This window comes from Panicum virgatum, chromosome 9K (assembly GCF_016808335.1).
Source record: "Panicum virgatum strain AP13 chromosome 9K, P.virgatum_v5, whole genome shotgun sequence".
In the NCBI taxonomy this organism is placed as follows: domain Eukaryota; kingdom Viridiplantae; phylum Streptophyta; class Magnoliopsida; order Poales; family Poaceae; genus Panicum; species Panicum virgatum.
The window spans coordinates 21502199-21517404 of record NC_053144.1 but is presented as its reverse complement, the minus strand read 5'-3'; the positions used below and the strand labels follow the sequence as shown (position 1 = coordinate 21517404).

General features: G+C 46.2%; 1 protein-coding gene, 1 long non-coding RNA gene and 1 pseudogene across 2 annotated transcripts; all 3 read left to right on the top strand.

Annotated features, from left to right (window-relative positions):
• Positions 1-570: 570 nt before the first annotated feature.
• LOC120650740 lies at positions 571-1846 on the top strand. Its single transcript, XR_005665790.1, has 2 exons — positions 571-1177; positions 1282-1846. It is a non-coding gene; the product is annotated as an uncharacterized LOC120650740 (long non-coding RNA).
• Positions 1847-3191: 1345 nt separating this feature from the next.
• Positions 3192-10502, top strand: LOC120647821 (annotated as a pseudogene).
• A 1517-nt stretch (positions 10503-12019) lies between these two features.
• LOC120650738 (protein NRT1/ PTR FAMILY 4.3-like) lies at positions 12020-15027 on the top strand. The gene is made up of 6 exons (XM_039927967.1): positions 12020-12235; positions 12366-12583; positions 12796-13236; positions 13434-13555; positions 13669-14590; positions 14834-15027. Exons 1-5 carry the CDS (start codon positions 12148-12150, stop codon positions 14516-14518), a joined length of 1719 nt encoding a protein of 572 aa, XP_039783901.1. The 5' UTR covers positions 12020-12147; the 3' UTR covers positions 14519-14590; positions 14834-15027.
• The last annotated feature ends 179 nt before the right edge of the window (positions 15028-15206 follow it).

Here is a 15206-nt window from a genome sequence, read left to right as displayed (position 1 = left end):
CTCTTGCAAAAATGAAACGAATTCGTACCACTAGAATCAACGAAAACCCCAGTGTTGGGGGAAAAGAAACAGCCGGCAGAACAAGCAAGCGTACAAAATCGGTCGGGAACCCAATGGTAGTAGCCTTCTTTTAATCTGTCGCAGACGCGTAGGCGCAGCAGCTCCGGTCAGATGCAGAGCTCGCTCGGTAGCGGCCGCGTGCACGGCGCATCTCGCCAATCCCATGCAAGCTACGCAGCAGGCACGGTAGCGCTGGCGTGCGCCTGCTCGCTCGAGTCGAAAAGATGAGCAGCTCGTCGGCGCCAGGGCATGGTGAGCGCTGCGGCCTCGCTCCTTCCCAGATTCTTTCACCGATCCAGCAGGGCGATGGGCGATAGCCGATCAACAGCTCACCCAACTCTGGGGCCTCGCCCCTCGCTGCCGGCCCGCCCCCGCTCCTTTCTCCGGACGAACACTAAAAACTTCTAGCCTTGGATGTTCTCTCTCATAGTTGGCCACCGTAACTTTGTTGTTACTACGGGACGGTGGTGAAAACAGTCGAAGCTTAGACCCCACGTTGCCTAGCCGGCATTGGCGGAGGCAGCTGGATTCCTGGGTATTCCCAGGAATACCCAACTATTTTTAAAAGTGAATAAGTATATACATCCATAATACATATATACATACTATATTGACTATACTATATACTCCTGAGCTCAAATTTAGCCCAAATAAATGATCCAACCCACAAACAACCAGCTTCGGCCCACGAAACACGGCCCACAGCAACGACCCACGCCCACCGGCCTGCTCTGACCCGAGTCCCTCTCTCTCCCGTCCGTTGATTGTTCCCCATTCCCCAAAATCTCGTGATGAAAACCTAGATCGGCAGGTGGCGGAGGCCGGAACCGGGAGCTGCGTCGTGCGTCCGGCGACCGCGAGCGCCGGCACCGTCGCGGCACGCGGCCAGGCGGCTAGGAGGCACGGGGGCGCTGGGCGGCCGGCCGGCGGCGGCGACGCCGCGCCATTGCGGCAGGCCGCAGGCCGCAGGCCGCTCGGGCGCTCGCCGCTGGGCGCTGCCGTGCTGCCCGCCTGTGCAGTGCGCACGGCCGCACGGGGTCAGGGGCCAAGGGCCAAGGCCGGCAGGCCCAGGGAGGTAGGCAGGGGAGCGACAGAGGCACAGAGCCATATACAGGAGGTGAGCAAGCAGACTAGCATAGTAGCATAGATTTACAATTAGAAAATTTTGAATTCCAATTGATATGCCATTTTGTTAATTAGTGTTTATGTCTTTAAGTCTAGATCATAGAGCTTTGCAAATTGCAAAATGAAGAAGAAGAAGCCGATTGATTTGAGAACTTTGTGGGAAAGAAAGGCAAAGGCACAGAAGGTGGGCTCGACATCAACACCACAGCCAGTTACGAATGAGAGTGAAGCTCATAATCCAGATGCTCCTGTTGTTGAGGCAGTCACAATTGAAAGTCATGTTCAGATTCAAAATCGAAGTACTCCTTCTGTTGAGCCTGACATAGCAACCAATGAGATAGAAAGAGAGGTAACAGAACTAGATATTGCTAGCAATGACCCTACAATAGCAAGCACAACAATGACAGAGCACCATGGAGAACCTTTATCTTGGTTCCCAATCAGAGATGGTGATAACTCAGATAATGAACCATGGAGCTACTCTTTCAAGCCATGAAGGAACAGAAACATAAAGTTAGAGTTAATTTGTAATTTTTTTATGTATTTTGTAAGAACTTCCCTAATTCCCTTTGTTTCATGGACATGTTAGAGTTGAACAGCTTTGTACCTTTGTTTGATCGAACACATATTATGCCTTTTACTGTTTATGTGGACTTTTTTATTTGTTTGGAGATGGGAATACCCTACTCTAAAATCCTGGCTCCGCCACTGCTAGCCGGAGACGCTGGCATTCTGCGCCCAGGAACTGAGGCACAAGGGTGCCCTGCCCCCTGCAACTGCAAGGGCCGAAGAGCAACACACAAATGACAAAAAGCACCGCAGCCGCGTCCGCGTGAGATGGATCTCTTTCTCAGAATCTCAGTGGAGAGCAAAGCAGCCTTTGACACAAAGCACAAAGCCCGCTTTGCTACTTTGCCTGCAGGTACGTGCAAGCCAACCACAAGACACCGGACCATGTAGCACGAGAGAATGCATGTGCCACCAAGCCAACCGAGTTCACAGCCCCACTAGCGATAGATTCAAAACAAGAGCAACCAGATTAGATGACGCATCTAGTTACTTGCTGCGATGACATGCACTAACGACTGACTCCATAACGACGCATCAAGAGGACACGCGCTAAGATAACCATCCAGATAGAGTAGTTGCTGCGGAGGGGTTTCAGACTTTCAGTTCAGTTGGCCTCCTCCTTGGGCAGCGCCCCCATCCACGCCGGCGGCAGCATGCCCGTCTGCTCGTGCACGGTCGACAGCAGCGGCGGCAGCATCTTGTACACCCCGGCCACCTGCTGCATCGCGGCGCTGCCGCCGCCGCTGGGGCCAGCGGCGCCCCCGGCCGCGAGGTCGCCGCCGTCCGCGCCGCCGCTGGTCCAGATGCTGATCTTGGGCTGCATGCCGCTCACGGCGCCGGCGTTGATGCGCGCCATCTCCTGGCACAGCCCGCCGTCGATCATCAGGTAGTCGCGCAGCGCGTGGTAGTTGCCGCCCAGCGCCTGCAGCATCGACGCCACGTAGTCGGCCTTGGCCTTGCCCACCGTGGCCAGCGACTCCGCCTTGACGCACCTGCAGCGCATCGGCGCCGGGTTCGCGTCCAGCGTCGTGGCGCTCGCCGCGGCAGGGTTTTCTTTATTCTCCGATATTGGCCGAAATTTTCAATATTTTCCTTTTATCTCTAGAGTCCGATAAAATTGGATATTGGTCAAATTTTTTCTATTTATCCTACTTCTACGTAGATGGCCCAAATTCAGCTGCGTAATGATCCGCACTTATAATATTGTATTCTTATTTTTATCTATGAATAAGCGATGTTTAATAGCTTAGTAATAATTTCAAATCAAATTCTACAATTTTTTTTTGAAATAATTTGAATTTTTTTTGAATTTGTTCCGATATTTCCGATATATCTTGTTTATCCTATTTATCTATGATCTTCGATAAATTTTTATTTCCGATAATGAAAACCTTGCGCCCCGGCCGCCGCGGTGAAGGCCCGCCGCGGGGAGGACGATGTCGGTGTTCTGGCTGGCGCCGCAGTTCTTCCTGCTGGGCGTGATGGACGTCACCTCCTTCGTCGGCCTGCTCGAGTTCTTCTACAGCGAGGCCTCCGCCGGCATGAAGTCCATCGGCAGCGCCGTCTTCTTCTGCATCCTCGGCGCCGCGTCGTGGCTAGGGAGCGCCCTCATCCGGGTGGTCAACCGCGCCACCGCGCGCCGCGGCGGGGGCACCGGGTGGCTGGGCGGCGCCAGCCTCGACGCCGGCCGGCTCGACCTCTTCTACTGCCTGCTCGCGCTCTTCGCGCTCGTCTCCCTGGCGCTCTACATGTTGTGCGCATGGAGCTACACCTACAGGCACGATCCGAGGATGCAGTCGAGGATGGAGGATGACAGGGTGTCCCCGGCGGCATCAGGCAAGCTGCGGTCTGATCAACAACCTGACATGCTGCAAATAAACGCATCCTGAAACTACATATACGGATGGATTTTGTGACCGGGCCTTTAATTTTGGTGGGTATATATAGTTTCACCAAATAAGCACTAAACAACCCTCTCCAGTAAAAATTAGTTGTCGTTTCAGAAGATCAAATTGGGCTGGAATCAGTTGCATTTTTCTGTAACAAACGTCAACTGATCCTGACTGGATCGGAGGAAGGAAGTACCGTAACTCTGTAACTGTTAGGATAAATAATTCAGAGACCAAATTGATCTGAGTCTAATAGTTAAAGGATGATTTTGGTTATTTTGATTAAGAATTTGGAGGCCTTATATAGGCAGCGGTAGGCAACAGACCTTTGCGTTGAGCAAGCCGTTCTGTTGCAACGGCAACCACATCAAGCGAGAAGCTAGGGGGTATCTCTAGTTTGTTTGGCGGTGACATCTGAACTTTATGCTTGTTGGTTGGCCGCATGATCTCCACGCCTGCCCACACATATTTTGGAAAACGAAAATACACGCATGTCCCCCTCTCGTATTAGTCCCATGCACATATGTTAAGCTAGGTCATGCAGAGCTTGTTTTCCTTTCTTGGTTTCTGAATCCTGATCTATCTAGGATGAAAATCATCCACGTTTAGCCGGCACAACATCAGACTGCATTTTTTTAGATTACACAGTACAACACAGACACTCACAATGCACGCACACTCACACTTTATGAAAACACGTACACAAATCCTACCCCTATGAGCATCTTTGAAGACAGACGCACACTCACACTCTATGAAAACACGTACGCAAACCCTACCCCTATGAGCATCTTTGAAGACTGAGCCAGCAAATCTTCGAGATTGACGAAGTCACCATATGCGTCTTGTTGTCAACGGGAACGTCGCCTACCACTGAATGCACAACGCCGTTAAATTCCAGAATATTCGCTCCCATGAGGAGTCGAACTCAGAACTTCAAATGCTATGGAGGCTCTTGTAACCACAAGGGTACATGTCCTTTCGCAACATCAGACTGGATGGCGAGCCTGTACCATCGACTTGTTAGCTTCTTTTTTTTTTCCCCTTCTTGCTTCCTGGTGGTAGTTCATGGATTCAATTCAGCACGTGCAAACATTTTTAACGAAGAGATGGGTAAGAAATAAATTTCTACTGAATTAATGTAATATTGTTCTCCTATTGTCTTATCTTTTTCTTTCCAAAACTAATGGAGAAAAAACAAAATTTAATTAGCTAGGTTGGATTTTGTTTCTACTGAATTAATGTAATATTGTTCTCGTATTGTCTTATCTTTTTCTTTCCAAAACTAATGGAGAAAAAACAAAATTTAATTAGCTAGGTTGGATTTTGTTGCAAAGGATCTCGGAATAGATTTGAACTGTTATAATTTGATCTTATTTTCTTTTAAATTTTAAATATAGTTATTTATTTATTTATTTATCATATTTGACATGACGTATTAGATATGGACTTTTGGGCTAGCCTAGACCGTTACATCTTCATAAAATCCAACGGTGTGTATCCTTCTCTTTTTCTGATTAACGTGAGAATTTCTATACTCTCTCGGCGAAATAGATTTGAACTGTTATAATTTGATCTTATTTTCTTTTAAATTTTAAATATAGTTATTTATTTATTTATTTATCATATTTGACATGACGTATTAGATATGGACTTTTGGGCTAGCCTAGACCGTTACATCTTCATAAAATCCAACGGTGTGTATCCTTCTCTTTTTCTGATTAACGTGAAAATTTCTATACTCTCTCAGCGAACGTGGTGACTTCTTTTAACACTATTGTATTAAGATAATAATAGATAGATAAACTATTTCTTTTTTCAAAATCGTACTATAAAACACTGTAGCATAAACTACAGTGCGTACATGCCAAATTAACACTGCTATATATGTATCTAAATCAATCGTGTGATGATCTAAACTAATAAAGTTTGATCTTCTTTTTACTATTTTCTGTGGATAGCACAGGTTTTCGTGGCAGCGTTTAGGAAAAGGAACCTACCACCACTGCCTGAGAATCTGATGGAGATGCGGCCTGGGGTCAGTGACGGCACAGGGCCAAGCTAATTTACTGTTGACCCTAGGGATCCCTTCCCTACTGTCGATATTGCGACAACTTCTTTTCCATTTCTAGTAAGTTTTCGTGTTCCAGTTAGCTTCTCTTTTTCTTTCTGCAGTTCCCGATATACTTCCCACGTCTCACCGCATTTTTTTGCTTCACTCCACCAGCTAACCGGTCCGTTGGTTCCCAACCCAAACCATGGATTGGATATGTCCGGTCGATTTCCGACAGCACCTAGCTTCTGGACGTTTGACCATTCTCTTTACGGAAATTTTGTGTAGCGATTACACGTGGTAAGTTCTCTTTCAGCCATCTACATTGTTTCGGGACGTGGGGAAATGGGTGCAACAAATGGGTGGGGGAGTGAAAATAAAAGTAAGTTTTATTTATTATATTTAACTATTATTTGAGGAATGCTATAACTTATTGCGTAGAAACTTTTTGTGTGTTAAAATTCCGAAATAGCATTTTATAGTTTGCTGCAAAATAGCGAAATTTGCAAAATGTCAAATATTTTTTGGTTTGCTGCAATAGCGTAAAAAAATACTTTTTGGTATATAATTAAAACTCATTATACAAAAAGTATATTATCATGGAGTAGAACCCTTAAAAATCCAGAGCACCCTAACTCGTTGGGCCGAGTATGACAGTATGACGTGACTGACCTAACCAGTCAGAACGAGAAATGGCAGTATTACGTGACTGACCCTAACCAGTTAGGACGAGAATGACAGTACTACGTGATTGACCCCAATCAGTATAGCATGTCATCATTAATATATAGTAAAAAACCCATTATACAAAAGTATATGGTCATGGAGTAGAACCCTTAAAAATCCAGAGCACCCTAACTCGTTGGACCGAGTATGACAGTATGATGTGACTGACCCTAACCAGTTAGGACGAGAATGCCAGTATTACGTGACTGACCCTAACCAGTTAGGACGAGAATGATAGTACTACATGACTGACCCTAATCAGTATAACATGTCATCCTTAGTATAAAATAAAAACCCATTATACAAAAAGTATATGGTCATTGAGTCGAATCCTAAAAAATCCAGAGCACCCTAACTCGTTGGGCCGAGTATGACAGTATGACATGACTAACCCTAACCAGTTAGTTATGCCGAGCATGACAGTATGACATGACTAACCCTAACCAGTTAGGACGAGAATGGCAATATTACGTGACTGACCCTAACTAGTTAGGACGAGAATGACAGTACTACGTGACTGACCCTAATCAGTATAGCATGTCATCATTAGTATATAGTAAAAACCCATTATACAAAAGTATATGGTCTTGGTGAAGAACGAAGAAAGATAAAACAAAAAAATGTTGACAAAAAATATTGTACTGTTGGATAAAATTGATTGGGCAAAAAAATTTAATGATAAGAAAAATAATTTAATGTAAACTTTTTGATAGCAAAAAAAAAGGTGATGACAAAACCTTTGGGTATAAAAATTTTGAAAAGACAATTGTTTAGAAACTTTGGAAGAAAAACATTTGATAAACATTCCAAATAATAAAAATAACGGAGATAAACTTTGTTAGTAGAAAAAATTGTAGAACAAAATTTATACGTGGAACTTAAAAATTGAGAACAAAAATCTAAAAAAACAAAACTTTGCGAAACATAAAAATAGAACGCAGCAATAGTTATGGTAAAAAATTTTGGAAACAAAATTTGTGATAAAAATTTGAATAAAATTTTGAAAAGAAAAATGTTTAGAAACTTTGGAAGAAAAACATATGATCAACATTCCAAAGAATAAAAAATCACGGAGATAAATTTTGTTAGTAGAAAAAATTGTAGAACAAAATTTATACGCGGAACTTAAAAAAGAAAAAAGAAAAAGAAATGAGCGGTGGCTTGGCGTATCGCGATTCCGGCGAGAAGAAACTATACACATAAAAAATTAGATACAAAACATTTATCTACGTAAAAGTTTGGTCAAAGCCTAAAGATAAAAAAATAGAAAAGAGAAAAAGATAGAAAAGATAAGAAAAGAATCATGAATTTTTTTTGGAAAATTTTTGAAACAATCTTTCAGTGAAACTTCAACAAAAGTCTAGAACAAAAATTTCAAGAGAAAAAGTTTGGAAAACAAAACTTAAGAACAAAATTTGGGAGAAAAAAATTCGGGTATAAAAATTTAGAAGCAAAAACTTAAGATCAAACTTGGGAGATAAAAGATTTTAAAAATAACTTTTGGAGAACAAAAAAAATAGAAGTAAATATTTTGCAAGCAAAACTTAATAACATTTGGGAGCTAAATTTTTGGGATCAAACTTAGTCAACAGCTGAAACTAGGCAAGGAAGAAAAAATAACAAAAAAAGAAAGGGAAAAGAAATTGGACATAAATGTTTGAGCTGAAACTAGGCAAGGAAGAAAAAATAACAAAAAAAGAAAGGGAAAAGAAATTGGACATAAATGTTTTGAGATCGGTAAATTTTGAAAGAAAATTCATCATTTAAAATTTTTGTACAAGAAAAATTAGGAGCCAAAAAAATTTATGCAAAAGATTCTGAAATAGAGAATTTGGAGGTAAATATTTTGATACAAAATTTCAAGAAAAAAAACAAAGAGACGAAAAAAGTTTAGGACAAAAATTAACACAGGAAAGTTGGAAAAAAGAGAAGGTGGAAAAGTGGAGCAAGGAACCGCAGTACCTGTGGTGCATGGCACCGTGGCCCACTAGCCTAGGACCCTAGGTGCATCCGTGCCTGGCAGCGCATCGACCGCTGGTAGCGCTCCGCGCGGTCGACCGCGGAACCAGCATCGCGGACGGCACAGGCTTCGAGTAAGGGCGGCTTTCTTAACTTGTCCACTTCTAAATCATACGCAACTGGACAGGAGTTGGAATCCCTCGGTTTCAGAACACTACTTGGCAGTATCTATAATAGCTTGATGTTAAAATCTTTAAGAAATATATGTTATCTATAGAACTTTAATTTTTTATAAGAGATGAAGAAATTAAAGGGAATTAAGAGGAGAAAAACAGCCTACAGCTACATGAGTTGATTTTGTTTATATATCTTCATGCATGGAAATAAAAGGAAAAAAAATCGGTTTACACCCTTAAACTATCATAAAAAACTGATTTTTAACTTTCAACTATAAAATAGGATATTAAAAATAGACAAGTTTAGCCCTTTGAGTGGTTTCGAAGATAGCATATTGTATTTTTTTTTAAAACAATGACCCGGACGACAAGAGGTCAAGTCTGTGCTGACTGTTAATTATTGTAAATTAGTACAACTATTATTAATTTTGGAAAACTTGTAGTACATTCTCAATTTCTACATGTTCAATAAATGAGATAGCAGCGTATATTTTCTTTGACCACTTAATAAACTAATAGTAATAGGCAACTTTCTAGTTCATTTGTACCGACTACGAAATTGGCTTTTCAGAATAGAAAAATGTGTACTGGGTACAAGCATTATTTGCCTCACAACAAAACGTGACACATCAATCGGTGACTATAATTTTTTTTTTGAAAAAGGGAAACTTCATTGATTTGAAGAAGTTACATCAAGGTGATACAAGGATTTGAATCTTTCATGACCTATGCCAAACCACACACAGCCTAAATTGATGGAACATATGTGTAAAACAAGGTTTGACTTGCACACACTTGTATTATTGGGAAACTTGCAAGATTCCTCGACAAGGCTGCCGTGGACGACGGCGACAGACGGGCGTGGTCGCTGTGGACGGTGACGCAGGTGGAGGAGGCCAAGATCATCCTCCGCATGCTGCCCATCTTCCTGAGCTCCGTCCTCGCCTACGTCCCGTTCTCGCTGCTCCTCTCCCTCACCGTGCAGCAGGGCGGGGCCATGGACACCCGCCCCGGCGCCCTCCGCATCCCGCCGGGGAGCCTCTTCGTCGTCCCCGTCGTCTTCCAGGTGCTCATCCTGGTGGCGTACGACCGCGCCGCCGTGCCGTGCCGTGCCGTGGCTGCGCCGCGCCACGGGCTACGCCGGCGGCGTCACGCACCTGCAGCGCGTGGGCGTGGGCTTCCTGTCCAGCGCCGCCGCTCTCGCCACGGCCGCCGCGGTCGAGGGCGGCCGCAGGAGGCGCGCCGCCGTGGCCGCGGGCGCCCCGCCCATGTCGGCGTTCCTGCTGACGCCGCAGTACCTCGCGATCGGCATCATGGACGTCACCTCCTTTGTCGGCCTGCTCGAGTTCTTCTCCAGCGAGGCGTCGGCGGGCATCAAGTCCATCGGCAGCTCCATCGTCTTCTGCGTCCTCGGCATCGGGTCGTGGCTGGGCAGCTTGCTCATCCAGGTGGTCAACCACGCCACCGCGCGCGGCGGCGGGTGGCTCGACGGGGCCAGCCTGAACGCCAGCCGCCTCGACCTCTTCTACTGGGTGCTCGCCGTGCTCGGGATCGTCGCCTTCTTCCTCTACCTGTTGTGCGCGTGGAGGTACACCTATAGACATGATCAGGGGATGCAGCAGAGCACAATGCTGGATGACGAGAAGGGGTCGCCTGCGTCAACTAACAGGCCACGGTTGATAATGCCGATAATCCCTAGTCTAAACGGGTCCCAACTCCCAACACTAGAAATTTTCGGTTCTCAAGACTACTTCAGTTTTCGGGTCCAAGAATCGTATATTTTTTTAGAGGATGAGAAGGTGTCTCTCTCCTGCGTCCATAAAACAAGTTGTGGCTTTTGATAATGATGTAGCACCTTAGAGGTGCTAATGGGAGCCCCTTAGTGTATTTATTGCCCCTCTTTAGTTCAAAAATTTGTGCTAATTTCTCAAAATAAGTTTTCACTTTTGAAAACCACAGTACAAACTCTTGAACTAACGGGAGTCGGTGGATACCCTTAGGGGCACCTATGTGCACCTCCTAATATATCTGATGTGTTGAGTCTTTTCTACCAGTGTTTATTACCTCACTGATCCACGCAACAAGTCACCCATATATTTGTATGTGGGTTGTGGAATACTCTTGGGATTGGATTGACATCCAAAATCTAATTGGCGGAGTCCAATTGAAATCCATCTAAAATCAGGCATCCATCCAATCCAATCCTAATAAGTAGTCTCCGACCTCCAACTCAGTCCTATCCAACTCCACTTAATCCAAATCCATCCAATATAATCCAAAATCCAAGCATACAGTGGGAGACGTCGTCCTCATCCGCGGCAAACTTGGCGGCAAAGAAGCTGCGCGGCCTTCGCTGGCCTCATCCTATAGCCATCAAATGTAGGACCAATCCCTTCTACCATAAGCACCACGACTTCTTCCCCATCGAGGGCTGCAGCGGCTGATGCGGCGCGAGCGGCGAGCGGCGAGCGGCGAGCCAGTGAGTACTGCAGCCTTAGGACTCGCACGCGAGGCTGCGAGGGGAGAAAGACGTGCGACGCTGCCGCCATGACGCCAGCATGGTCTTCCAGACCTGGTAGGCAGCCAAATGATGAATCGCTATAAAAGCTAGTAGGAGACGACATGCTCGGCCATGCGCCGCCGCGCCGCGCCGGTCATGCATGCCCGTGAGGGCCTTCTGAGCAGAGCCAAGTGAGGAGACGCGCACACATGTGGAAGATGTTGCCGATGAGCAGGAGCAGCTTGGGTCCAGCGCCCAGCTGCTGCGATCAGTTGCCTGATGTCGTTCCCTTCATCTATTCATCTAGTCCAATAAGATTTGAATTGTCCTCTAATTTTTATCCAACATAATCCAATCCTATTAGATTCAAAGCAAATGGATGTCCATATCCAATTAGATCCAAGTCCAAGAGAATTCAAGTGTCAAAATCCAATTGGATTTGGATTTGACCCAATCCATTCCTCCACTGAACGTCAAGATCAGAATGAGATTTTCCTGACTTTGGGCTTGGTCACTGACGTGTGAGCTTGGGTTCACATGTCAGGGGCCCATCTACAGACTACTACAGAGCATCAAAGTCCTGAACCAAAATCAAGCGTCTCATCAGTGCTGGTTGTGGCAGAGCTGACTAGACCAAGAAGATGCACTACGCTGCAATAACATACTAGAAAAAAGGTAGCATCAGGAAAATATTTGCAGTACAAGACAGAAAACTTGCTTTACATGTATGGCGGACAACACTCCAAGGTATCTAGCTAGATCAATAATTTTTTTTTGTCATGGTTTGATAGCGGCACCATCATAATTATTTTGGAGACACAATCACAAATTAAAGACGTTTTAGTAGTAGATACGAGTCAGCATCACAACAGAAAATCCGGCACACCCTCGGGTTGGTTTGAATATTTTGGTGTGGCGGCTTTAATTTTTCCTCCTCAAATCATGAGACGGGTTGCTCGTCTTCCACGGCTATAAAAAAGCACTAGTTCAAGACTCAAGAGCCACACATGCTGCCTGCGAAGATAGGGAGGAGCTCGAGCAGCACCAGAATCATCAGGAGAGGTTTGTTTTGCAGGCCTTGCCACAACCATGGCTTTGCAAGGTCTTGTAGACTGGAGGGGACGGCCAGTTAACCAAAAGAGTCATGGTGGAGTGAAAGCCAGCATGTTCATCCATTGTCAGTAACATTGATCCTTATCCTTTATTCCATGGCACATACTCTATATTACTAATGATATTGATAATTGTGTCAATACTAAAAGTCTAAAGCCATGATTGTTAACACATGTCTTTCACCGTGTTTGCAGTTCTTATTGTGATGGCAAACATAGCAAACATACCCTTGATACTGAATCTGGTGAGCTACTTGCATGGGACGATGCACATGGGAGTCAAGGACGCCTCCACCACCTCTGCGAATTTCTTTGGGGCCATATGTTTCTTCTCCTTCCTCGGTGCCTTCGTCTCTGACTCCTACATCAAGCGCTTCTACACCATGCTCATCTTTGCGCCCATCGAGATCATGGTGACTATCATTTGCTAATAATGGATGATCAGGATGACACCTATTTATTAAAACTCTTATTAGCAAGGATTCCCTTAAATGACAAATATGTGAGATCTTGGACAAACTTCTGACATGTAGCAAAATATTATATAGTTGAAAACATACATAAAAAACAACATTTCAGATGAAATTCATCTCGGTAAGTTGGAGGGTGTTTGGTCCATGCGCAGGGGTACATGGTCCTAGCGTTCCAAGCACACTTCCCTTCGCTGCACCCGCCGCCGTGCGACATGATCAACCGCCCCAACGAGTGCGCTCCGGTGAGCGGCCGGAACCTGAGCCTGCTCACCCTGGGCCTGTACCTGATCCCCATCGGCGAGGGCTCGCTGCGCTCATGCGCGGCGGCGCTGGGCGGCGACCAGTTCGACGGCGACGACCCGGCGGAGCTGCGCGGCAAGATGAGCTTCTTCAACTGGTTCGCTTTCTGCATCTCGCTCGGAGGGTTCGTGGGGCTCGTCTTCTTGGTGTGGGTGCAGGAGAACGAGGGCTGGGGCCTCAGCTTCGCGCTCGCTGCGTTCATGGTGCTCGCCGGCACGGTCGTCGTCGTCGGCGGCTGGCCGTTCTACCGCCACCAGAAACCCACGGGGAGCCCGCTCACAAGAATCTTTCAGGTACACGGATATGTTCATGTTCATGTTCGTCCCCCGAGACCGAGAGTGAGCTAGATGCATGAAACTTTTAACTAAACAATCAAAAAACATGATAGGTTTTTATGGAACGAACAAAAACTTGATGAAATTATCATGTGAATAACTATCGTGTGGTTTTGTTGGCCTGTCTTTTTTTTTTGTTTGTGTGTATGTGGCAGGTTTTCGTTGCTGCCTTTCGTAAGAGGAAGCTGTCATTGCCTGAAAATTTGACCGAGATGCAAGTGGTCACTGACGGTACTGGCACGAGTGTTGAATTTTTGCAGAGAACTTCAGACTTCAAGTAAGGGCCAAGAGGACGTCCTGTCGCTCTGTCTACTGTCTTGCTGTCGTGATCACACCAATTGAATTGGCGCACGTTTTGACTGACTTTTCGTCGCTCATGTACGTACAAAGGTTCCTCGACAAGGCGGCGGTGGACGACGGCGACACCCGGCGGTGGTCGGTGTGCACGGTGACGCAGGTGGAGGAGGCCAAGATCATCCTCCGCATGGTGCCCATCTTCCTCAGTGCCGTCCTCGGCAACGTCCCGATCCCGCTGCTCCTCTCCCTCACCGTGCAGCAGGGCGGGACCATGGACACCCGCCTCGGCGGCACCAGCATCCCGCCGGCGAGCCTCTTCATCGTCCCCATCGTCTTCCAGATGCTCATCCTGGTGGCCTACGACCGCGCCGCCGTGCCGTGGCTGCGCCGCGCGACGGGGTACGCCGGCGGCGTCACGAACCTGCAGCGCGTGGGCGTCGGGTTCGCGTCCAGCGTCCTGGCGCTCGCCGTGGCTGCCGTGGTGGAGGGCCGCCGCCAGAGCGCGGCGTCCGCGGCCGCCCCGCCGATGTCGGTGTTCTGGCTCGCGCCGCAGTTCTTCCTGCTGGGCGTGATGGACGTCACCTCCTTCGTCGGCCTGCTCGAGTTCTTCTACGGCGAGTCCTCCGCCGGCATGAAGTCCATCGGCGGCGCCATCGTCTTCTGCATCCTCGGCGCCGCGTCGTGGCTGGGGAGCTTCCTCATCCAGGTGGTCAACCGCGCCACCGCGCGCCAAGGTGGGGGCCATGGCTGGCTCGACGGCGCCAACCTCAACGCCAGCCGCCTCGATCTCTTCTACTGGCTCCTCGCCGTGTTCGGGCTCGTCGCCTTCTGTCTCTACTTGCTCTGCGCATGGAGGTACACCTATAGACATGATCCGAGGATGCCAGCAGCAATTGATGACAAGGTGTCGTCGCCTGCGTCAACCAAGCATGCCACAGTTTGACTGTGACATTCCTATTATTCCAAACAGATCCTATGAATTTGCGGCTCCCAAGGTGGATATAATTTCACCAAATACTCCCTCCATTCAGTTTTGATAGATATATTTCCATATGACACAATGACCAAGGGCACCACAAGTGTGCTTATCAATCTAATAAATGTCACAGACTTTTTTGTTGGTCCTCCAATGTTTTAACTAGGAACTCCTTGTAACTAGTGCTATTTATTGCTAATACCCATGCTAATAGTAAATATAGCTATCATTTTTGAACATTTAAGTTTTTGAAATATAGCTATCAAAAGTGAATAGAGGGAGTAAGAATTAATAAATAGTAGGTTTTAGGCAACTATATAATTTTATTTTTTGTAAAGTAAAGATGTAGATGGAGACGCTTACAAAGACAAGCACACTCACTTCTGCGAATGTAAAAATGCAAGGCGGGTGTATATGCACTCGAGCGTACTTTGCAGTGAATCTAATAATCTATCTTGCCAAATTATCAGCCGGACTATATAGGGTTTCATCAATAATTCAATAGTCGTCCCATTGGATTTAATCATAAACAAATGTCCTAAATGACTCTCATTGAGTATTCATAATTTTAAGTTAATAGCTTCATGACAGTTTGTAGCTCCATAAAATTCATACTTACGTCACAAATACTTTGACTTAAATGTTTCGGCAAGCA

What these genes read in the sequence shown, in the direction of transcription:
- LOC120650738 (XM_039927967.1), top strand. Translation starts at nt 12,148, where the DNA reads ATGGCTTTGCAAGGTCTTGTAGACTGGAGGGGACGGCCAGTTAACCAA. An exon ending in TTGCGCCCATCGAGATCATG is followed by an intron (nt 12,584 to 12,795) that starts GTGACTATCATT and finishes GTCCATGCGCAG; the next exon opens with GGGTACATGGTCCTAGCGTT. An exon ending in CAGAGAACTTCAGACTTCAA is followed by an intron (nt 13,556 to 13,668) that starts GTAAGGGCCAAG and finishes GTACGTACAAAG; the next exon opens with GTTCCTCGACAAGGCGGCGG.